The sequence below is a fragment of the Rhinoraja longicauda genome, chromosome 1, assembly GCF_053455715.1.
Source record: "Rhinoraja longicauda isolate Sanriku21f chromosome 1, sRhiLon1.1, whole genome shotgun sequence".
NCBI lineage: Eukaryota > Metazoa > Chordata > Chondrichthyes > Rajiformes > Arhynchobatidae > Rhinoraja > Rhinoraja longicauda.
In genome coordinates, this window is record NC_135953.1 from 106,502,613 (window position 1) to 106,527,954 (window position 25,342).

At 42.4% G+C, this 25,342-nt stretch overlaps 1 protein-coding gene across 1 annotated transcript in view; it reads right to left on the reverse strand.

The window, feature by feature from the left end:
- The window catches only part of LOC144600213 (rod cGMP-specific 3',5'-cyclic phosphodiesterase subunit beta-like), a 58,609-nt gene extending 34,481 nt beyond the window's left edge, over positions 1–24,128 (reverse strand). The window contains exons 1-7 of the mRNA XM_078411740.1: positions 23,603–24,128; positions 6,466–6,618; positions 6,282–6,371; positions 4,525–4,665; positions 2,145–2,219; positions 885–949; positions 712–778 (exon numbers count right to left, since the gene is read on the reverse strand). Coding sequence (XP_078267866.1) covers positions 712–778; positions 885–949; positions 2,145–2,219; positions 4,525–4,665; positions 6,282–6,371; positions 6,466–6,618; positions 23,603–24,067 — 1,056 coding nt within the window. The 5' untranslated portion in view covers positions 24,068–24,128. The remainder of the gene's footprint in view (positions 1–711; positions 779–884; positions 950–2,144; positions 2,220–4,524; positions 4,666–6,281; positions 6,372–6,465; positions 6,619–23,602) is intronic.
- Positions 24,129–25,342: the final 1,214 nt, after the last annotated feature.

Sequence of the window (25,342 nt, forward strand, 5' to 3'; positions counted from 1 at the left end):
TCATTTGTCATGGACGGAATGCCTCCGTTCTGTTTCGGTACTAAGCCTACCTCCATGTGTAGTATTTCGTCTTAAACGAAAAGCATTTGCACCGGAGCTAAAATTCCACAGGATGATGCAATCCTCAGTCCAAAAATGTGCTTGAATCACCTTGCATAATTCAAGGCAATAAACTCCAGGCTTACATCTACATTCCATGAAGATGGTTCCCAAAACCTCAGCTGATTGGTTTCCTGAGGGTTGGCCCCATATAGAAATCTACCTGCACAGAATGAAATGACGCAGTTTCACACGCAGTTTCCAAGAGATAGACCAACTTGCGAAGCCAAGTGAAAGGTGTGTCACAGATAAGGTTAAAATTAAGTTGGTTTGCTCACATACAAGAGCAACCCGCATACTTTGGAGTCGAGGCCTGGAATGATTTTCAATGCATTTGATCATGAGGCAATTTTAGCACAAGCATCTCCTGTGACATGTTGCCATCGCCATTAGATCCTGTAGTGAATTATCTTCAGAGTTATGCAACTTCTCTGCCCCGCGTTTCAAGGTCGACTCAATCGAGTTTGGTATTGCGAGTTTCTTTGCTACTGACTTTGCCTCAGCTCTTTGTAACTAAATCTATTCCATATTTCTCCTCGAGTTCTTTTCCAAGATATACAGTAATTGCATTACTTTACAAAATTCTTTAGTGGCTAAAACAACAAAACTTACTAAGCCAGTTTCTGCAACGTAAGTTGGCAGTCCACTAACCAAGGACCAGTGGTCAGCAGGAGGAGTCCTGCAGAAGTGAGAGAGAGCAAGAGAGAGAGAAAATCACAAGTTGGACTTTTATATCATTTTACCAACTGAAAAAAATGGTCGTCTGCGACATGTTAAAAACTTACGGAATGACCTTAATCTCCTCCTTCCCATGTAGAAAGTAATCAATGATTTTGTGATAGATTATTTCCTATAAAATAATAACATTCATTAATGACAAGCAGAAATTACAATGAACCCAGCTGGAATTTGTTAGAGCCTTTATCAGCTACCATCGGCCTTGGTTTGACACAAAATGGTGGATTAACTCAGCAGGTCAGGCTGCATCCCTGGAGAACATAGCTTGGTTCAGTTGGTTCAAGCCTTGGTTCATCTGGTATCCCTCTTGCCTCTGATCTAGAAAGTTGGGATTCAAGTGACCTTTTAACACTGGGGTGCAAAATCTCGATTGGCACCCTGAGGGTAGTACCAGAAATATTGGGCTGAAAATTCATCCTGTGTTGCACTTTACTTCTGAAATTCGATTCTACTAAAATCAACAAAATCAAATTTCATAGCAGAATGACGGTGTTGATTTTTTAAGAGCAAACATAGAGCCTAAATCTGCCTTGTCATCTTTCAAATATTTTTATTTACATCTCATCCCTAATCTAGCAAAGACATCCCAGGGCTCCTCGTGTAATAATATTGTCATCTGTCCATATTGGCCCAGATTACCAAAACCTTGTTCACAGATGGACGTTTTATCCAATTGCCTTGAAGGAAGAAAAAGAGGTGGAAAGGCAGGGAGGTATAAGGAGAGAATTCCAGAGCTTGGAAACTTGACATAAGAAAGCATGAAACCCCATAAAGGGATGATTAAATTCAGGGCTGACTGACGTCAAAATTAGAGGTGGCCTGTTATCACGGTGGGTTATTGATATGGAGGAATTACAGGGGTATGGAGAGGCAGGGAAAAGTTTATAACAAGGCTATGAATATTACAATTGAGGCACTGTTTAACTGGGAGTCACTGAGGGTCAGCAAGCCCTGGAGTGATGCAAGGGTGGAGGAATTGTTAAACTGAAGGCACAAGTATGGTCTGAGGTCCAGTTGAAGGAATCTAGAACACTTTTATAAAGAAAACCAGAGAAGTTCCAGCCAATATGCATCTCCCAGCCAACGTGATTTCAATCAGATTATTGGGCCCTCGCTATATTATGGAACCCTGCTGCCTACAAATGAGCTGCCAACCTGCCCACAGTATACATGTGATGGTAATACACTGGTGGCAAAACGCCGAAGAAATAGTGAAGTGCACAGTATAAACAAGGATGTTTCTGTGTCAATGCAAGTCTTTCTATAACAGAGTTCTCACATTCACAATGAATCCAATTAAAACATACTCTGCCGTCTGGTGTTCTGGGACCTTGGTAGGGAGGAACTTCACCCATCTGTTCAGGCCATAGGTCAAAGAATTCCTGCAAATAAAACAAAAAAAAGAAATGTTGGATCTTTGTTATAAAACTGAATAGTGAGATTGTTCATTTTTCAGAACATAGAGATCAACACAGGGGCTGGAGGACTACTACCAGCTACGAATGCCATGTTTGGGTGAAACAATGGAGACAACAACAAAAACTGTTATAGGATAACATAGACTTAACACCCTCTCCAGAAGTGGAATTGTATTTTGGAATGAAACCTCTTGTCAGACAGATGTGGTAGATGTGATGTAGGAAACGATACTAGGAAGCATTCCCCCATACAGGCATGACCTCCGTTTTGCCAGACGTAATTCTACAGCATGAATCCATCTGCACAAATGTTTGTATTGTAGGATATTGGCCTACGACCTTTCTAATCAACCATGGCGATATTGGATGCAAAAGTGACACTTTCCAGTGTACTGAAAGTGAGGAGGAACAAATATAAAATTTAATGTCTGAATGGAAGTCCAGGCATCCTGATGAATAATTACACTGCAAACAACATAGCAAAGAAGTGATGGTTTGGTATTGTAAGCAAATATTACAAAATGCCACTAATGGCAGTGAGATCAATGACCATATAACTGGACATCAAGCACTACAAACATTCTGAGGATGCGAATGTATATATGTAGAAATTCCTGCCATTTTTCCTCATCCTGCCATTCCTTGGCAAACTTGCAAATGTCATCAGGTGCCCACCAATATTTTTGACTCTTTTTGGCTAGGGTCAGCGTTATGACTATTGGGTAAACTGGTGAGCTTGTCACAGGTGAGGCAAGATCTTACTGGTCTACATTATCCATTGTCGACTAACTGAGTCATATAGGCATGGAGTCATAGAGTTATATAGCACAGAACAGACCCCTCAACTCAATTTTTCCATACCAACTAGGTTGCCTACCCAACCTAGTGCCATTTTCCTACATTTGACTTAAATCCCTCTAAACCTTTTCTATCTACATATCTGTCTAAATAATTGTCAAGCATTGTAATTGTCCTCCCCTACCACTTCTTCTGGCAGCTCCTTCCATAACCCATCACCCTCAGGTCTTTAAAAAATTTCCCTATTGCCTTAAATCTACACTCCAGATTTGTACCCTCCTACCCTGGCAAAAAGACTGTGACTATTCACCTACCTATGCTCCTCATTGTTTTATATAGGTCTATCAGATCTCCTACCTGCCTTCTATGCACCAGGGAGGAAAAACACCAGCTATCCCACCTCTGTTTTTAACTTAAGTCCTTCAGTTCCATTAGCATCCTTGTGAATCTTTTCTGTACCCTCTCCAGTTTGCTGATATCCTTATTATAGCTCGCTGGCCAGAACTGCGCACGATTAGACTCTCAGTTAACTCAATGTTTCCAGTGGCATAGGAACAGGCGTTGCTGTTTTTTCCCCACAGATCATCAAACTTTGTTTTCAATAAAGTGTTATTAAATATCATTGGCAGCTTTATGAAGGTGAAACTAATTAATGACAAGTAAGATCTTTTTTGTTTGAAAATGAGATGTTTCCCCGCACATCTCCATTAAATTTTGCCCCTCTTATTTTGAAGAAATACCCTCCGGTATTTGATTTTTCCATCCTGGGAAAAAGGTTCTGACTGTCTATCCTAGCTGTGACTTCATAATTTTATACATCGTTGGTTAACAATGGTTGCTTAGTCACAAAGTATTTGTAGTAGAGAAGCATTATCTTCATTTATTATTGATACTAATTTGTTCCTGCTTTCCATGGTCATTTCCAACGATCTTATCGTATGTGAAATGTAGTCCCGGTCACCGTGACAGGCCTCTGAATGGATCCTGTATGTTGTTTTCAGAGAATGAGTTTGTAACTTCTTATGCTACCCGCATACCAAACAGAAGTATGGTAACTATCTATATTGCAATCCATATGGTCAGATGATAGTTCTCTATTCTTTTTTACTCCATTAGAGGTGTCCTCCCAATTTTCTTGGCATCTCTTCTAAATACAGTTCTGTGCCTTATATTTTCCCGTTGTGGGGAAAAGAGGCATTTTAATTAATAAATGATGGTCAGGCTAAGGATTTTCACATTCGTCAATCTAAGTTAGAATTCACCTTTTTAAGTTATCTAAAAGGTCATGTTAGTGGTACATTAAGCTGACTGCAAATAAACTCAACTTGCAACTAGGTTTCATTGTTGAAGCCTAAATTCCTGTCAAATAATATTTAGATACATAAATGATTTTCATAGGACAGGATCTGATTCATTGGTTCTTAATAGTATGGCACTTAAATCAATATAATAAACATAATATGATCCAAACCTTTATCTTGGTCATGTCCAGAAGTGCAACGGAGTATCTCTCACAGTTCAGGTAGGCTCTCACTGTGTAAAGAGCCTTGTGAAACTGTCGCTCAATATCTGTCAGCTCCTCAAACACTTTGTTAGCTGACCAGAGAAGAACCTGTGGAAATGGAAGAAACGATGAGACCGGAATAAAAGGATTCAGAGGGGACATGAAAATAAACAGTATGGATGCTGGAAATGCACAATATAACTGTAAATGCTGGAAATACTCAACAAATCAGTCAGCGTGTTGGAGACAGCAATAGAGCTGCGGCCCCACAGTGCTAGAGGCCCAGGTTTAATCTTGATATCAGGTGGTGCCTGTGTGAGGTTTGCATGATCTTCTTGTGACTGCATGAATTTCCTCCACTCACACCGGTTTCCTCCCATGTCCCAAAGATGTGCAGGAGATTAACTGGCCACCATGAATTGCCCCAAGTGTGTGGGTGAATGGTAGAATCTGGAGGGAGTTGGTGAAAGTGTGGTGAGAATCAAAGTTGTGATTAATTTAGGATTAGTGCAACCGGGTGGTTGATGGTCAACAAGGTCTTGGTAGGTGGAACATCCTGTTATTGTGCCACACCTCTATGATTTGCTATGATCTTAGAATTAATCTGTCTTGATATTCAACAATGTTAAAACACATGAAGTACTAATCATTGACATCTTGACAGGAATGTAGACACAAAATGCTGGAGTAACTCAGCGGGCCAGACAGCATCTCCGGAGTAAAGGAGTAGGTGACGTTTTGGGTCGAGACCCTTCTTCAGACTTGGAATGTAACTGGTTCCCTATTTGAAGAAAGGTTCCGACCTAAAACGTCACCTATTCTTTTTCTCAGAGATGCTGCCTGACTCACTGAGTTACTCCAGTATTTGTGTCTATCTTCGGTATAAACCAGCACCAACAGTAACTTCTTACACTGATTCCCTATCAAGTCACATACCATCTTGTCTTGGAATTATATTGCTCCAATCATTAATTTATCTATCTCCTGGAACTCACTGTCATCACCAGAACTGCTACAGTTCAGAAAGATGGTTTTCTGCAACCATCCTAAGTTCAGAAAGACAATAAAAATTACATTGCCAATGATTTTCATGACCCATGAATATATTGGAGATTTTTTTTAAATTGCCAAATGGTCTACTCCTGCTTCTTTGGTAAATGCCTCCGTGAAGGTCTTCATTTGTTTCAAATGCACTGGTTATGAGAGGTTAGCTTGCATATATGTAATTATTTGTGCTGTTTTAATGTTATATGTTCCATCCAACAAACAACCCAGGATGTTTAAGGATATAAATAAGAATCTGTTGCCATAGTTACGATGTGAAAAGCAAACACCAAGCAATTGAGTTTTCTTGGATGATGGCTGGTTCCACACTCGTAAGACGTTCATAATTTGCATTGTAATATTATAAAGACTGCAAACTAATCATAATCTATGCTCCCCTTGAGCATAACCCCAAAAATCGTCCTAGGGAGTGAAGCAGAGATGACTCTAAGAAATCCCAACTTAATCTCAAATAAAACCAGAACATTCAGGAAACTCGTAACGGGCCAGGCAGTACCAGTGGATGAGAAACAAAGTACAATATTAAGGTTGAAGGACTTTCATCAGAGCAGGGTCTTCGACCTGTTGTTGATGACCTGACGAGTGTCCCCAATGTTTTCTGTTTTCATTTGATTGTCAATGTTTTGATTAATGCAGTAGAGTTTTAGTTTTTCCTTTACCTGGCCTCTTCTAGTTTCGCAGTTGTGAAGATAGCTCAGATGATAGATCTTGAGGTTCAAAGAGGCAAAATTGAGGTATTTCAAGAAAAGCTGAAAGAAAGCAGATCACGCTCCATAAATAAACCAGTAAAATCATACTTGTTTTATTTATCAACTTCTCCTACATGTACATGGGAAGACTTACATCTTCATCATCTTCAGTGAAATGAGATCCATCTGTTTTATTGGTTGCCATTATCACAGCGACCACGTCCTTGCCATTCATGATTGGGGTTGCAAGCACGCTCTTTGTTTTATATTCTGTCAGTTCATCCACAAACTTGCTATAATAGCTGGTCTAATCCACAAGAAGCAAACAAAAAGAAGTTAACATTAGGTCAGAGAGGGAGAGAGAGACTTTTCACAATTTTTTTTCACAGTAGTTAGGAAAGCAATTGGCTTAGTTTTAATGTCATGAAATAGCCTCATGCTTTCCTATTTTGACTTGGTAAAAGCCTTTAGTACAGGCATTGGGTTGATATCAATTCTACTACATTACAATGCAATACAATATCTTTATTGTCATTGTACAAGTACAATGAGATTAAGAATGCCACTTCCATATCGATGCTATAAAATATATTTAAAAATCACGGCGAAAACGAAAACAACAAGGGGGGGGGGGGGGGGAAGGGAAACAAGGTAAAGTGCAAAAAAGGTTCATGCAGGAGTCAGTTGTGCCAGCCGACCCTGGGGGCAGAGACAGATCATGGCGGGCTCTCAGCAGGTCCGATTCAGAGCAGCTATAGCTCTAGGGATAAAGCTGTTTCTTAGTCTGGAGGTGTGGGCGTAGAAGGCCTTGTAACGTCTGCCAGATGGAAGTAGTTCAAACAGACGGTGGCATGGATGTGTGGAGTTTTTGTAGATGCTGGTGGCTTTCCTGAGGCAGTTTGTGTTGTAGATGTCCTCCAGGGCTGGTAGCTGTGTTCCAATGATCCTCTGCGCTCTGCAGACGACCCGCTGAAGAGCTTTCCTGTCCGCTGCCATGCAGCTGAGATACCACACGTAGATGCCTTTTGTCAGTATGCTCTCTGTGGTGCAACGGTAGAAGGTCATCAGTAACTGTTGGGGCAGACCGACCTTTTTTTAATGTTCTCAGGAAAAACTGCCGTTGCTGTGCTTTCTTGACTAGCACGGCGGTGTTGGTGGACCATGCGAGGTCCTCTGAAATGTATGTGCCCAGAAACCTGAAGCTGGACACTCTCACCACTTCGTCCCCGTTGATGAGGAATGGAGCGTATTCCGCATTCTGTGACCTTCTAAAGTTGATAATTAGCTCCTTGGTTTTTGATGTGTTTAGGGACAGGATGTTCTCTGAGCACCAGCTCGCCAGGTTCTGCACCTCCGCTCTGTAGGCTGATTCATCGCCGTTGGAGATCAGCCCGATCACTGTTGTGTCATCCGCAAATTTGACGATGGTGTTGGTGGCGAATGCGGGGACACAGTCATGTGTGAAGAGGGAGTAGAGGATGGGGCTCAATACACAACCCTGAGATGTGCCAGTACTCAGAGTGGTAGTGGAGGACTGGTGGAGGCCCATTATCACTGCCTGATGGCGTTCCATCAGGAAATTCAGGATCCAGTTGCATATAAACGAGCTGAGGCCTAGCTGGTGGAGTTTGAAGGTGAGCTTGGTAGGGATGACAGTATTGAAGGCAGTATTAAGGCAGGATGACAGTATTAAACAGTTAATAACCTATGCCTTATGATTTTATGCATCATCCAATTTAGAGCAACATAAGTTATTTGACCTCTCAAGCCTTTCAGTCATTCCATAACATTATGGTCTATTCCATCAATTTGCATTTTAGTCATATTTAATTTATAACAATCAAAATTAGCACTTTTTCTTTCATGAGAGATTCAAACGTCTACTACCCTTTGTATGCCACTTTCACTCCGGAAAAGCCTGGCTAATATTTAGACTTTTCCCTTTGTCCTGAACTCTCCAACCTGGAGCACGTTTTTCTCTATTCTTTCCTGTTACTTCCCCCTTAATCCCACGCAAACTATACACAAATTTATCCTGAATTTTCCAATTTCCTGGATATAGAACATTTGTTTGCGTAGTCTCCTCATGACCTAAGTAATTGAGACCAGCTACTTCCTTTTGCACTCCCTCCACTAGGCTTTAGTCTATAGATTTTAGACTTTAGAAATACAGTGCGGAAACAGGCCCTTCAGCCCACCAAGTCCATGACAACCAGTGATCACCCCATACATTAACACTGTCCTACAGACTAGGGATAATTTACAATTTTACCAAAGCAAATTAACCTACAAACCTGCACATCTTTGGAGTGTGAGAGGAAACCCGAAAGCTCAGAGAAAGCCCAGGAGACAGCACCCGTAGTCAGAATCAAATACGGGTCTCTGGCGCTGTAAGGCAGCAAATCTACCGCTGCGCCACTGTGTCACAGTTTATCCTTCCTAAGTTATGTTCTTAAGATCAAAACAAGACTTGGACATAACTTCTATTAGATTGGTTTGCTCCCTTTGTCATGGATAATTTTGTCCTCTTAAGATATTTTTATCCCGATCCCTCTTTTTGTGTCTGCACAGTGGCTGGGACTCAAGCTTCTGATGATGTCTCTGAATGTAGAACAACACAGCAATTTTAGTCCCATTTATGTCCTGCTCATCTTCTTAAAAGGAAAGTCCTGTTCTTCAGGGTGGCACAGTACTACAGTAGTAGAGTTGCTGCCCTACAGCACAAGAGACCTGGGTTCAATCCTGAATATGGTGCTGCCTGTAGACAGTTTGCACGTTCTGCAAAAAGATGTGAGATCTTTTGGTTATTTTAATAAAGTGTCTAATAAATGTAATAAAGTTGCCATAGAGTCAGACAGCATGGAAACAAGCCCTTCAGCCCAACTTGCCCAATCCAAGCTAAATGCCCTATCCACACTAGAACCACCTGCATGCATTTGACCCATATCCCTCTAAACCTTTCCTATCCATGTACCTTTCCATATGTCTATTACGTGTTGTTATAGTACCTGCCTCAACTACATCCACTGGCAGCTTGCTCCATATACCTAACAGCATCTGTGTGAAAAAGTTGCCCCTCGGGTTCCTATTAAGTCTTTCCCCTTAAACCTATGTTCTCTGGTTCTTGATTCGCTTACTTTGGGGAAAAGGGCCCTGTGCCTTCACCCTGTCTATTTTCCAAGGATTGATAGTGTAGAGCTCATTACACCACCTGTAGTTGAGGTGAATGACACAGATGTACCGAGTGGCAAATTGGATGAGCACATGAGGGAGAACAGATGAGAAAGTTTCACGGATGGAGTTAAGTAAAGAGTGAGCGGAGGTTCATGGTGAGCATGAACATCAGCAGAAATCTGCTGAAATTGTGCTATAAATTTGATATTTCTCTACAACATTTGGTCTGTCAATCATGCTTAGTGCCTCCAAACTTCGTGACATCGAAAGCCTGAAGCTATTCACTGCATCAAGAACTATGTGATAACAGAATCAAAAATATATTTGTTAACAGACATTATATTATAGGAGAAATAAGACTTCATTTTAACGGATTAGCTGCCGTTACAGCCGAACACTCACAACTATGTCAGTTACAGAAGCTGCAAGGACAAGTTAAAAATGGCTTGGACATTTAGGGACACAATCAAACTATTAAATCCGAAGAAGTAATTAAAACTAGATTTCATTAACAAAAAATACAGGTTAACTCCACACAATCATAACTATTCAAAAATAATTATAAATATTGAACTAGAGTAAAATAATTGAAAGAAATAAAATGTACAATCCAGGTTGCCTCCAAATATGGAGCACTACAATCACCAATGAAATTTAGTTTAGTTTAGAGATACAGTGTGGAAACAGACCCTTCGGCCCACCGAGTCCGCACAGACCAGCGATTTGCGCACATTAACACTATCCTACACACACAAGGGACATTTTACCCTTTTATCAAGTATACAAAACCAAGCCAATTAACCTACAAACCTGTAAGTCTTTGGAGTGTGGGAGGAAACCAGAGGTCAAGGAGAAAACCCACGTGGTCACGGGGACAACGTACAAACACCGTACTGACAGCACCCATAGTCGGGATCGAACCTTGCCGCCCTATTATTATTTGAGCTAGCAATTTTATTTTGGGTCTGACAGTGCAAGATCCATGGGGCAATACCCCAGAGTAAAGGTTGAGAGATCTCGACAAACTCTGGGATCTGTTACGTTGAACAGTATATGCAGTTCTATGGCAAACTAACTGGCAGATTTGGCATCCAGTAAATAGATACATTTGCAGAAGTCCAAGATAAGATTCCACATTGTTTTAGTTTAGTTTAGAGATACAGCATGGAAACAGGATCTTCGGCCCACCGAGACCGCGCCGACCAGCAATCCCCTTTGCATGAGCACACACTACACACGAGGGACAATTTACAATTTTTTTTACTGAAGTCAATTAACCTACAAACCTGCACGTATTTGTGTGTGAAATCGGAGCACCCGGGGAAAACCCATGTGGTCACGGGGAGAACGTACAAACTCCATACGGACAGCACCCGAAGTCAGGATCGTACCCAGGTCTCTGGCACTGTAATGCAGCAACCCTACCGCTGCACCACTTTTAAGTAGAAATTGGGGGAGCTTCATATGTAGCATGATATTAACCATTGAGACGTGGCCCAATGGACCAATTAATAGAAATGTTAGACAATAATTTCAAGCACAACACTGCAACCAACAACAGTCCATGCCATCACACTGGCAGACAAAATAAACCACAATACCACAATGCTAAACACAATACTGTATATAACCCATCATTTCCCAGTCGCAGAACTTAACATCATCACATCGCCAACTACACCAATGCACAACCAAACACTCCGTATCATCATACCTCTAAACTCAATGCACCAGGCCATTGTCCTGAATGCACTTGAATCATTTTGAATGCACAGTCTTTTTCCAAGAGTAGATTAAGACCTTGAGGGCATAGGTTTAAGGTGAGAGGGAAAAGAATTAATAGGAACTTGGGAGCAATTATTTTGCACCAAGGATTTTGGATATATGGAATGAGCTGCTAGAGGATATAGTTGAGGCAAGTACAGTAATAACGTTTATAACACATTTGGACAGATGCGTGGATAGGAATGTTTCAGAAGGACGTGGGCTAAAAGTGGGAAAATGGGACTAGCTTGGATGAGACATCTTAATTGGCATGGATGAGTTGGGCCAAAGGGCCTATTTCCGTGCTATGTGTCTCTATGTCTCTTTGACTCAATCCTGACAACCTACTTCCATACTGGAAGATCAATACATAACACAACCATGCAGACAAGCACAAAAACAACACTTCTTACTGCTAAATACAATGTCACACACCATTCAACTGTTTAACACATACTCTGCAACATTACAATGCCAAAGATACTATCCAGCCAATTGCATTGCAAACTACAAGACACGGCTTGCTGTATTATTGCAAGATCTAAGGCATCCACCATTAGACAGCGAAGCACAACACTCGGCATTACTGCTCTGCTAAACACGCCAGAATACTATACCAATATGATACTAAACACGGTATTCCATACCTTCACAATGCAAGCACAAGACATCACCTCACCCTTTGCCAAACCCGACATTACCTCATCAAAAAGCAATAAAAAACTGCAGATTCTGGAGATCTGTAACAAAAACAGAACATGCCACAAATATTCAGATCGAAGAACTTTAAAGCACTGAACACCATACAACCAATCTACCAAGCGTAGCACAGCACAACATCCACTGCCAAACACAGTGGTTCAATGGTTCAATGGTCCTTCATTCGTGACATGTGAAACTGCACAGTGAAATTCTTTTTGCATATTTACACATGCAGGCGTCACCATATTTTGACGCCATTTCTAAATTCCAAAATTTAGTCCGCCCGTGTGCTCGGTCTACTGGAGCAGGTTCCAATCCTGATAAACCCCAGGAACTTGCAGGGCCTCCCTCCGTCATCCTCTACCAGATCGGCCCACGAACTGACGTCCCTCTCCTCACCCGGCCATCTTTGCGTCCCAGGGGCGGTTCCTGCAGCCAATCTTGGAAGGCGCTGGAGGCATTGCCTCATGTCTCTTTCCTCCTGGCCCTTGCTCCTCTTGTCCAACGTCTCCAGTGGCTGCCTCCTGGATCCACGGTCCGCAAAGCCTTTGAGCGGGTTTTGCATTTTGCCAAGCCTTCAGGTGGGTTCCGCAGTCCACCCAGCCTTCGGGTCTTCCGAGCGGGCACCGTGGCCGCGGCACCTCTGGAAGGCCTCTGGCGCACAGCAGACACCATACCGTCACACATTGAAAGACAAAACAATCCAACCTCGCTGTTGCCAGCCCCTACACAAACCATGGCAAGGCCGGTCCCATTACTGCATATGATCTACCAAACACAACACATTTCCACAACAAAACACAAGGAACACACTGGCAAATACCATTTAACTGGCAAATACAATGCGCCACTCCACTGCCAAGCATAATGCATCACAACATCGGTTTCCAAACGCAAAGTATGGGACAGTCACATTGCTAATTACAATACTACAGGGTGTCACACACCCAGATACAACACCCTGCCAAAGCACAATCTTACAGCCAGTGCACCAGCAAACCCAAAATACAACACCGTCATCTTGTCAATGCAATACATCACAATACCAAACTTTTAAATACAAGGCATGATACCTGCATCATGCTTACTTTTGCTCTCACAATACACTACACCATCACGCTTCCAGTCACAATATTCCACATTACTGAATGTCCGAACAAATTACCCCAAACCAGCAACACTGCCATACGCATTATATAATCATATTGACATATTGTCAAAGATAATACATCTGGGTATTTTGTTGCTCCACACAAACCATGACAAATTATAGACTGCACTATGGTTTCTTTACACTCAATACAACTTGAAGAAATGAAGTGATAACCCAGCTTTGGAAATATTACTCTGGACTCGGCATGGACTCAGTTGGCCAAAAGGTCTGTTTCTGTGCTGTATCTGTAAACTAAACTAAATCCCACAATTATCAATGAATATTGTGTCAATTCAGTGCTAACTAATCACCACCTTGAACAAAAAACAACCCAGGCATAGATTTGCAATGACACCCACTCATACAGGATCATTGATATGGTTGCAGGAGCAAGGTTGAAGCTGTGTGGTATGGAAATGGTTCGCTTCCTGAGACCGCTAAACCTCTTCATCATCTACAATTCATTAATCAGGGCTGTAACAGAATACCCTCCTTCAAGTGACAAAAGCAGCAACATTCAAGAATAACATCACACAAAACCAGCTTGTTTAATCGGTGGCCCTATCCTTGCATCCAATTATAGGTTCTCCATGGATGAATGTGTGCATTCTCCGCTATTCACAGAAGCAACTTACTCAAACTTGTTCCTTCCTCTGTGATCTTTGCCACTGTAAACAAGAGCACTGATATTGTGAGATTATTAGCACTTTCCACTCACACTCTGCCATTCAGTCAATTTTACGTGATTCTTTGCCGAACAGCATTTTGGAGATTCCCAGGTTTAGCATTCCAACCCGAAACTCCAGCACTTTGTGTCTATTTTTGGTATAGACCAGTATCTACAGTTCCTTCTTACATGTTTAGGTTTAGTTTTGGGTTTATTATTGTCCAGTGAATGGAGATACAGTAAAAAGGTTTGTTTTGTGTTTCATCTATTCAGATTAGATAATACTATACATAAATACAATCAAGTCAAACAAGTACAATAGACAGAGCATAGGGGAAGATACAGAGTGCAGAATATAGTTCTCAGCATTATAGCACATTGGTTTCATAGACAAAGTCCAATGTCCGCATTGGGGTAGAGGTGAATCAGACAGAACCTAAGCATGTGGAAGGACGATTCAGAAGTCTGATAACAGAGGGAAAGAAGTTGTTCTTGAGTCAGGTGATGCATGTTTTCAAGCTTCTGTACATCCTACCAGACAGGAGCAGAGGGCCAAGTGTGGACGACTTGTGTCAGGCCATCCAAGGACGGGCAATAGAAGTAACTTTGCTAATGCTATCCACATCTTGGAAACAAAACGCTACTAAATTTAGACACTTCAATGCCTAGATTGTAGCTTTAAATATCCAACTGTGCACAAAAAGCATTGCTGTCTTGAAAAATAGAACCAGGGACTTTGCAACCTATTTATAATGGTGAAATATAAATGGCAAAGGAAGATTCCATCTGTTGACAACAGGAACCATTTGTTGAAAGAAATTGTCCCTGCCCTAAGGCTGGGTTGCAACTGCCTTTCTAAACTGTTGCTAAAGTAGGTAGTCTTTGAAAGTCTTGTATGCCACATATATGGTAAAGCTTAGTATGTTGAGTATCACTACAGTTGTGGGTCATTGTGAAAAATATCAATCATGCTCAAGAGGTGGCAACAATGATAAACCATGGTCTTGGGCATATCCACTGAGTTTATTATTCAGAATAATAGGATTTTGTGAGGAGTTTGTAAATATTATATACATTCATCAGTGGAGAACTAATAATGCTAAAGATTTCAACATCTGGTCTCTCTTGTGCCCCTGGATTGCTAGGGGGATTGTTATGCAGATTCACGGGCCTAGAACTTTGTACCACAATCCTACAATACATGATCAGCGAATCATGATTAAAACGAGGAGAAATTTCTTCGGGCAAATGGCTGTGAATCTTTACAATTTTCCACCACAGAGGGGCATTGGTCATTGGATATATTGAAGACTGGTGGATTTAAGGGTATCAGAGTGCCTAGGCATGTGGGCAGTCAATAGAGCAGTGGCAGATGATCATTCATTATCCTAATGCATGGGGAAGTATCAAGAGGAGCCAAATTCCACTTTCAATTCTTGTGCTTTCACTGCAGTTTATGTGACAAGTAATGCTCAATTTTATGGACTACTCAATTGATAATCGCTAGAACATGTGCTACCTTAATGTAATAAAAGGAACTGCAGATGCTGATTTATACCAAAGGTAGACACAAAACGCTGGAGTAACTCAGTGGGTCGGGCAGCATCGCTGGAGAAAATGGATTAGTGAGGTTTCAGATTGGCATCCTACTTCAGTCTGATAGTGAGAGGGCATGTTGAGATGAGAAAATTTGGACTTTCTAACCAGATATGGAGAGGGTGCATAAGTGTGTGCAAACCTATCACCCAGAACTTGTTTATTATAGGGTTTACGCAGTACTATGTTTACATATCTGTTGTGCTGTTGCAAGTAAGAATTTCATTGTTCCGTTTCAGGGTATGTGCCAATAAAACACTCTTGAAGCTTGTCTCTTGAAAATGAACAGGATAAAGCCGCGGCCACACCTGACCATCTAATGAAGCAGGAATTTCTTCTTTTGGAATGTGAGGAAGCTCTGGAATTCTCTATCCCAAAAGGTTGTGAAGCTAGTTCATTGGAGCTATTGGAGGCCATTTTTTGAAAGATTGAGGAATAGAGGGCTCTGGAACAGTGGTGCAAATGAGGGGTAGATCAGCCATGAACATATTAAACGGTAGGGCACACTCTTGCTACCATTTTCCTGTTCCTTTATTTTTCTATGTATCTGCATTGTAACTTTCATCAAATAGAGTACAAGGACATAATGAAAAAATTAATTAACTTCCCAATCTTACAACTTAGAAAAAATAATTCTTCCTTTCACTTTTTCATGTGGATGTAGGTAACTTCACATATCCCTTCATGGTATTCCAACTGCAGCATTCTTTCATACATGTCTTCTCGAGGATACTGAAGATAGACACAAAATGCTGGAGTAATCTAACAGGTCAGGCAGTATCTCTGGAGAAAAAGGATGGGTGATGTTTTGGGTCGGGACCCTGGGCTCTGTCCATCACCTGGACTGTTTGTAAGTCGGAATTGAACAAATATAGTATGTGGGATCCCTGTGATGAGAGGGATTAGGCGTGGGAAGAGTGGCCGCTACCCAGCCTCATTGACTCAGTGAGGGAGCGAGTGAGTCTTCTCAGTGCTCCTGGTTCTACTTAGCTCCGTTGATGCACCTATGGTGTGAGAGGGGGTGGGGTGTTGGTGGAGGTCCTGTTAGAAAGAGAAGGAACATGGAAATGTGTCATCCCATCCAGCAGAAGGTGCCTGCAGCCCTCCACCACCCAAGGAATCCATCCTGTCAGCATACCCAACACTTGCTTGTACGTAAGGGCTGCACAAAGGTCGACTATTTGTTACACGGGGAGAATCTGTACTCATTTTGTTTTCCTGTATCTCTTTGCAATTCCGAGTACCTCATTACAGCTTACTTCCCCACCTAGTCTTGCATTATTAACACGCACAGATAGGTTACTGTTTCCTTCTCCCGTCAAGTCAATGGTATAAATTATAAATAAAGAAAAAGCACAGAGCCTTCCAATGACATATTTGTCACCAGCTGCCAACCCAGGTCACCCATTTAATGTTCTTCTTCCCACTAACCAATTTGTTATTCATGTTACCAATTTACATGTAATTTTATGCAGGAAATTTTTTAATGATTTTTAAAATATTTAAAATATATTACATCCACTTGTTTCCCCTTATCTTTCCCATTAGTTGGAGGCTCAACATTTCCAAACAGATTTAGCAAACTGATATGCCTTGCATAAAGTCATACACAGGGATTTAGTTTAGAGGGAGAAACGCGAGCTGCTGGGACTAACTAGATGGGGCATCTTGGTCAGCATGGAGAGGTTGGGCCGAAGGGCCCGTTTCCATGCTGTATGACTCCATCACATTAGATTTAAAGGGAAGTTAAACTAAGGGTTGATTACGATACAATAAAGCAATATTTTTGAAAATATTTTTGACTTTTGCTACTGTGCTCAAAAGCTCAGACTAAAATGTCAAAATTAGACTACTATCACGCTTGTTGCTTTAAAGAATAGTGAGTTTGGCTGCAACGTCTAATTGGGTAACCTGCAATGAAACCTCAGAACTGACTAAATATTGTTGGCGTGTTACCCCTGTTTTGGCATTGCAATGTTGGCTGCATAACTACTGATGGCAGCGGTATGCAGGTCCAGAAGCTGGTGCATTATTCCTACATTCACCAGGGCAGGCACAGCAATTATACATAAAGCAGCCAAGCAGAGAAGATATTCACAGATGAAGATTCACCTCCGGCCCAACCCAATTTCTTCCTCCAATGATCACATCCACACAATCATTCATATACAATGAACGATCTTAAGCCAGAAAGAGGCACAGGATCATGCTTCAGGTGGAGAGAGTCAAAAACTTCAAATTCCTGAACGTGCATATTTCCAAAGTTCTTTCCTGGACCCAGCACACTGATACAATTATAAAGAAAGCACATCAACTCCTCTACTTCCTGAGAAGATTACGGAGGTTTGGTATGTCAAAGAGGATTCTCTTGAACTTCTACAGGTGTACAGTAGAGAGCATATTGACTGGTTGCATCATGGTCTGGTTCGGCAACTTGAACGCCCAGGAGCGAAAAAGACTGCAAAAAGATGTGAACACTGCCCAGTCCATCACTGGCTCTGATCTCCCCACCAGCGAAGGGATTTACTGGAGTCGCTGCCTCAAAAAGACAGCCAGCATCATCAGAGACCCACACCACCCTGGCCACACACTCATTACATTCCTGTAGAAGTTATAGGAAGAAGTTATAGGAGCCTGAAAACTGTGGCTTCCAGGTTCAGGAACAGCTTCTTCATTCTATACATGATTACAATTGAGCCATCCACAGTGTACAGATACATGATAGACCGAGAGCCTCCATGGGGGTGGATAGCGGCTCAGGATCACTCCCTAGTTGTTGATAGGATGGTTCAGTTGCCTGATAAAAGCTGGGAAGAAACTGTCCCTGGATCTGGAGATGTGCGTTTTCACACTTCTGTACCTCGTGCCTGATGGGAGAGGGGAGAAGAGGCAGTGACTGGGGTAAGGTGGCCTTGATTATGCTGAGGGCCTTGCCGAGGCAGCGTGAAATGTAATTGGAAGTGAGGTTGGTTTGTGCGATGGTCTTGACTGTGTCCACAATTCTCTGCAATTTCTTGCGGTCTTGGATGGAGGTATTCCTAAACCATGCTGTGATGCATCCTGATAAAAATGGAGAATTGATCTGCTGCATAAACAGATCAGCGATCAGTCAGGCAATGAGGGGACAAATTATCAATGACCCAGTGGGATTACTTAATTCACAAATAATTAGCAATGAATGGTTTGCTCCTTGTCTAACCTAAGTGAAAATGCAAGAAAGGTCACAGAAGTAACACTGGTACTTAGGCAAAATACACACTCAAGTGCTCGGACTCCCTTCCAGATGGATAGAGCTTCCATTGAAAACATACAAATTGCCTTTAAAACTTATACCAACTTTTCTGTGTAGTTAATGATTAAACTGGATTAAAAGAGTCCAAGCACAGATATGTCCCTACCCACTGTATTGTAATCTAATCAACTTGACTCCAAAAAGCACAAGGACATGAGGAAGAAGGTCCATTCAAGGGATTTAATTTGCTCCATTAAGGGTTTATGTGGCAGTACTTTTTAATGTAAAGAAAAAAAAAATTCAGCTTCCATAACTTGTTCCAAAATTAATGATTATTTATCATCGTATTTGTTTTTAAATGAGAATATTTGGATGAAGGAAGGTGAACAGTTGAGGAATGTGTTCCATGTTGGTGCCAGTGGCACAGGTAGAGGGATGAGTTTTAAGGAGCTTGGAACACTTTTGGAAAGCAGGACCTCGTCAGTGATCTCCAAATTCCTATTAATCCCACACGTAATGAGTACAGAAACAGAAGCATAATGGGCATGACTGTGGCCAAAGAGATGGTGCCAGGGGGATTATTTTAGATATCGCGGTGGGTTCTGAGGGAAGGGCAATACGTGTAAGTCACATGGGTTGCACCACAGCAGAATTAGGTGCAATGTTTCCTGCGGCATGTTCATCAGTATTATGTGATTGAATTTGAACCAATTTGTTAGGGTGATGGACCACAATATGATCCAGGAGATGGGGTGTCAGAGGGTAAAAAAGATGCTCAAAAGGATTGAGAGAGGTAGATGGTCCTAAAGGAAGAAACAGAACATAATTAGACAGGATCAGACTCAGGAAGACTGAGCAAGTATAAGGTTGGTGAGCTTAAACTCATCTGGAGAAAAGGTCACCGGGAAATAAATGGAAGACGTGGGATTGATAGGAAAACTCTGAGAGCTAACATATACATATTGGGCTGAATTGCCTCCTAATATGACATGAGAACCTGAAAACTCCAACAAAAGATAAGATTGGGTAAGTAAGAAGTTGTCATTCTATAATTGAACCAAGATCTTCTGAAAACATGCATCAGAAACCTATTTGAGTTCTAATCAGGTTCTCACGTTGGTTGACCAATTAGACAGTGGGCCGAGATGCCTTTTTGTTTCATGCCGTGACCCATATCCCTTATCTACCTATATTTATAACATATTGTGTGAAAATATTATAGAAATTATATCTGGAACTCATCAAGAAGAAAACCTGCACATATTTTTAAAATATGGGAGAAAACGCCAAAGTCTTGTCAATTTTAATTGTCCAATCAAAGCACGTTTGTCACTGAGTCGGACGCCAATTGACCAATCACGTGCTTTGTTTCAAGCTAGCTAGACAGGGAGCCCACGTGTCGCTGTTCCTTCACTCTTGATGGGTCAAAGTCCTGCAACTCACTCACTAACTATGGCTGGAGCCTGGGATGATGGAGCCCGTGGCTGATGGAGCCTGGGTCGATGGAGCCCGGGTCGATGGAGCCCGCGGCTGGAGCCTGGGTCGATGGAGCCCACGGCTGACGGAGCCCGGGTCGATGAGCCCATGGCTGGAGCCTGGGTCGATGGACCCCGCGGCTGGAGTGCTGTAACTTTTTCTAATTCGCTTAATTAATTAGTGTGCAACTTTCTGCACTGACGAGTTATGAATTCCTCCATAATGATTTTTAATCTAAATCTGTGCCACATTTCAAGTAGATAACGCAGATGAGTCACGGAAGTTAAAATCTAGACACATTTTCGATGTTCGGCCCGCCGTCCAAATCCAGTATTTTGCTTTTTTGCTAATCTTCCACTGAATGCCATGAAGGAGTGAAGGAGTAGAACCTTCTGCCACCTACAAAAGACAGTAAGCTTAGAAGAGTGGGCTGCACCTTTCAATAGACAATAGACAATAGGTGCAGGAGGAGGCCATTCGGCCCTTCGAGCCAGCACCGCCATTCAATATGATTATGGCTGATCATTCTCAATCAGTACCCTGTTCCTACCTTCTCCCCATACCTCCTGACTCCGCTATCCTTAAGAGCTCTATCTAGCTCTCTCTTGAATGCATTCAGAGAATTGGCCTCCACTGCCTTCTGAGGCAGAGAATTTCACAGATTTACAACTCTCTGACTGAAAAAGTTTTCCTCATCTCCGTTCTAAATGGCCTACCCCTTATTCTTAAACTGTGGCCCCTGGTTCTGGACCAACCCCTTAATAATCTTTTATGTTTTGATAAGATCCCCTCTCATCCTTCTAAATTCCAGTGTATACAAGCCTAGTCGCTCCAGTCTTTCAACATATGACAGTCCCACCATTCTGGGAATCAACCTAGTAAACCTACGCTGCATGCCCTCAATAGCAAGAATATCCTTCCTCAAATTTGGAGACCAAAACTGCACACAGTACTCCAGGTGCGTTCTCACTAGGGCCCAGTACAACTGCAGAAGGATCTCTTTGCTCCTATACTCAACTCCTCTTGTTATGAAGGCCAACATTCCATTGGCTTTCTTCACTGCCTGCTGTACCTGCATGCTTCCTTTCAGTGACTGATGCACTAGGACACCCAGATCTCGTTGTACGTCCCCTTTTCCTAACTTGACACCATTCAGATAATAATCTGCCTTCCCATTCTTACCACCAAAGTGGATAACCTCACACTTATCCACATTAAACTGCATCTGCCATGCATCCGCCCACTCACACAACCTGTCCAAGTCACCCTGCAACCTCAAAGCATCTTCCTCACAGTTCACACTACCACCCAGCTTTGTATCATCTGCAAATTTGCTAATGGTACTTTTAATCCCTTCATCCAAGTCATTAGTGTATATTGTAAATAGCTGCGGTCCCAGCACCAAGCCTTGCGGTACCCCACTAATCATTGCCTGCCATTCTGAAAGGGACCCTTTTATCCCCACTCTTTGCTTTCTGTCTGTCAACCATTTTTCTATCCATGTCAGTACCCTACCTCCAATACCATGTGCTCTAATTTTGCCCACTAATCTCCTATGTGGAACCTTGTCAAAGGCTTTCTGAAAGTCGAGGTACACCACATCCACCAGCTCTCCCCTGTCAATTTTCCTAGTTACATCCTCAAAAAATTCCAGAAGATTAGTCAAGCATGATTTCCCCTTCGTAAATCCATGCTAACTCGGAACGATCCTGTTACTGCTATCCAAAATGCTCCTTAATCGTCAATGCTTTTTCCATATCTTTCATTCATTTGTTCTAATTACCTTCTATATATCTCGTTTCCCTCACCCCTGACTGAGTCTGAAGAAGGGTCTCGACCGGAAACGTCACCTATTTATTTTCCCCAGAGATGCTGCCTGACCCGTTGAGTGACTCCAGTTTTTTTGTCTCTTAAGTTAAATCCAATACAGGGATCCCCCGAGTTATCACAGGGTTTTGTTCCTGAGAACTGTTGGTAACCGGTATTGCCGATAAGTGGGAAGTAAACAAAAATGGTGTGCAGGAGATGCCGCTCTCCCAAACGCTCGTTCGTATGTGCGGGATATCTATAAATCGGGTGTTCGTAACCCGAGGATGGCATGCAGCTGGGGATAGTCACAAAATGCTGGAGTAACTCAGCGGGACATCGGCATCTCTGGAGAGAAGGAATGAGTGGCATTTCAGGTCGAGACCCTTCTTCAGACTTCAGCTGGAGTAGTGCTGGAAAATACATAGATCTCACCTAGCGACCGCTCTCTCGGTCATGGGAAGTCTGAGCTCATCTATGTGTGTGATGTAAGACCTACAGGGAGAATAAGGCACACATTTATGGGTGCCATGCAATAACTTGGGTGCGGATAATCGATTGCTAACTGCAATCGGACCTTCTGTGTGCACGTAGTTTGCACATGGCATTGTCTCAAATCCACCCTAGTGCTTGAAGGGGTGGCTCTCGGTGAAAGGATTTTAAGCGTTTCTGACCTGGGTGAAAATTAGACGTTGAAGCTAGCGTTTTTCACGAATAAAGAGACTTTTTTTGCATATGACCACGCAGGAGGCTTGGGCCCACAAGACTCGGGCGCACAATAAATACAATGCAGCTTTTTCAGTTAAAATATCCAGTCCTACTTGGTCGCATGCAAAAAAAAAAAAGACCTCCCATGACCGAGAGAGCAGTCGCTAGGTGAGATCTATGTATTTTCCAGCTCTACCCCAACTGATATTTCACATGCAGAATGGCAGCACTGTAGAGTTAAAACGATGAAAGCAATTCCTCATTCGCACCATAAAGAACATGTTGAATCCAAACACTTTCTCCGTCTATCCAAACCGAATAGATTTAATTAGATTTAACCTGAAAAGTTAATCTCAGATATGATAACCAGGTCACTGGATTACATCAAGAGGATTTGACTCATCGCCAAACACATTTTTTTTTAAACCATCGACTCAAACTGTGCATTGTCCGATTAACCTCCTGCATTGAAGGGGGCCACACTGGTGGAGATTAATGATGAAGAGGCCATAAAGATTCCCATTAAAGTTAGTTATCTTGAAATATTCACTATAAATTATTACAACATTGTAATTGTGTATATTATTATTTCATTTGATCGGATAACATGCTAAACAAAGCCTTTCACTATACACGTGGCAATAATAAACTAAACTCAAATATGAAAAAGACACCAAGTGGTGGAGTAACTCAGCGGGTCAGGCAGCATCGCTGGAGAACATGGATAGGTGACGTTTCGCGTCGGGACCCTTCTTCAGACCTAAATGTCTTTCGGATCATATACATTCAAAGTACATGCATACACAAATTTGTGAGTACGGATATTTTCCTTTCCTTTTATATCCTCAAATTGAGATACAATACGAGTGAAGTCATGTAAATCTTAATTCATCCTTCAAGGCTGAGCAAGATAATCCTATTAATCATGTGGCTCAGATGAGCAAAAGCAAAGTATAAACTCCCAAAAGCCTTTCTTTCAAGCATTCACCTTGTTCCCGTATTCTCAGACCTACCTCCGCCACGTCGGGGATGTTTACAGTTTTCTTCGTCTGCGCCACATTCCCTACAATGCCCATGTCCAGTGGAAAGACAATCTCGTGTTCTGGATGAACAAAACAATCTTCCATTTCAGCATCCTTGTTTATGTTGAACAGCCTAGTAGCCAACTCCCCTATGCCATTCCTCTGCCGGTACATGAACAGACTCATTCGATCGGCGTGGATCAGAAGGCAGACCCTCCTTAAAGTTTTGAACACCACCTTTTCCATGTTGATGCTCTCCTGCATCTCCCGGATAAGATCAAAGAGAATCTCTCCCTCTTCCACTTGGCTCATTTCTTTGAAGGTTGTGATGTCGGCAGCGGAGCCTTGCTTGGGCAGGATCTGAGCCACGGTTTCTGGGGGAAGCTTCTTATCGAAGTACTGCTTGGTGAATGCGGGATTGGCATCCAGGAATTTCGCCACGTCTTCCTTGTTCATCTTGGTGGCTTCTGCCGGTCAGAGAACCCCGCCGGATAAATGCAGGTAACGCTGCCGCCCGGGTGCACAATCTGCGCACCTGGTCTAAGTCATCCTACTGCTTCTGAAACACACAGGGTGCTTTGGTCATATTTTACTGCCATCAGCAAAGTCTTTTCCTAATGCTCTTGAAGGTGAACTGTTGCACGTGTAAACTGTCTCAGACAAAACCTGATCAGGTGTCATGTGGGACACTCACAGCCAGTCCCCTGTTTACTTCCCTTACCGGACCTTTAAGACGGGGGCATCCTTCCTTGTTAACTAATTCCTGACGTTATGTTGGATCAAAGGAGGCGCTAATAGACGATAAACATATCTCGACAGCCTGTTGATATTTTCCTTTATAGTCTTGGGCAGTGAAGCAAAATCAACAAGTACTCCTCGCAGTGGCACAGCCGGGGTCTCACAGCGCCAGAGACCCGGGTTCGATCCTGACCTCGGGTGCTGTTTGTGTGAAGTTTGCACGTCCTCCCTGTGACCGTGTGGAATTCCTCTCCGAGTGCTCCATTTTCCTCCCACACCCCAAGGACGTGTAGGTTAATTGGCCTCTGTAAGTAGTGTGTGTAGTGTGTAGGGAATAGATGAGAGATTGGATGGTTGGTTGTCTTGGACTCGATGGGTTGAAGGGCCTGTTTCCATGCTGTATCTCTAAAACAAAAACCTGTTAAACATAATATCTATTGTTATTTCAACAGCAGGGGATTAAAATCTCGGACCAAACCACGCCCAGCTTTCCTTTCTCGGCGCGGCTTTAAGAAGATGACGGAGGAGCGCTATGTATTGAACGTGTTACTTTTCCTATTTCCGTGCAGGCCAGTGTGTGCTTTGTGCTAAAGCGCCATTGCTAAATTGATGTATGAGTTTGATCGATGATGTGGGCGCAGTGGAGTAACCCTAAGTGAGAGTGTGTAAACCCGCCACAAGGTGTAAATGTCACAAGGCAAACAAAAAGCAAGATTCTCAAACACTTAAGACTTTTTTAGGCCTTACAGACAAACACAGCGCGGAACAAGGGGCCACAGTTTAAGAATAAGGGGTAGGCTGAGATGAGGAAAAACTTTTTCAGTCAGAGAGTTGTGAATCTGTGGAATTCTCTGCCTCAGAAGGCAGTGGAGGCCAATTCTCTGAATGCATTCAAGAGAGAGCTAGATAGAGCTCTTAAGGATAGCGGAGTCAGGGGGTATGGGGAGAAGGCAGGAATGGGGTACTGATTGAGAATGATCAGCCATGATCACA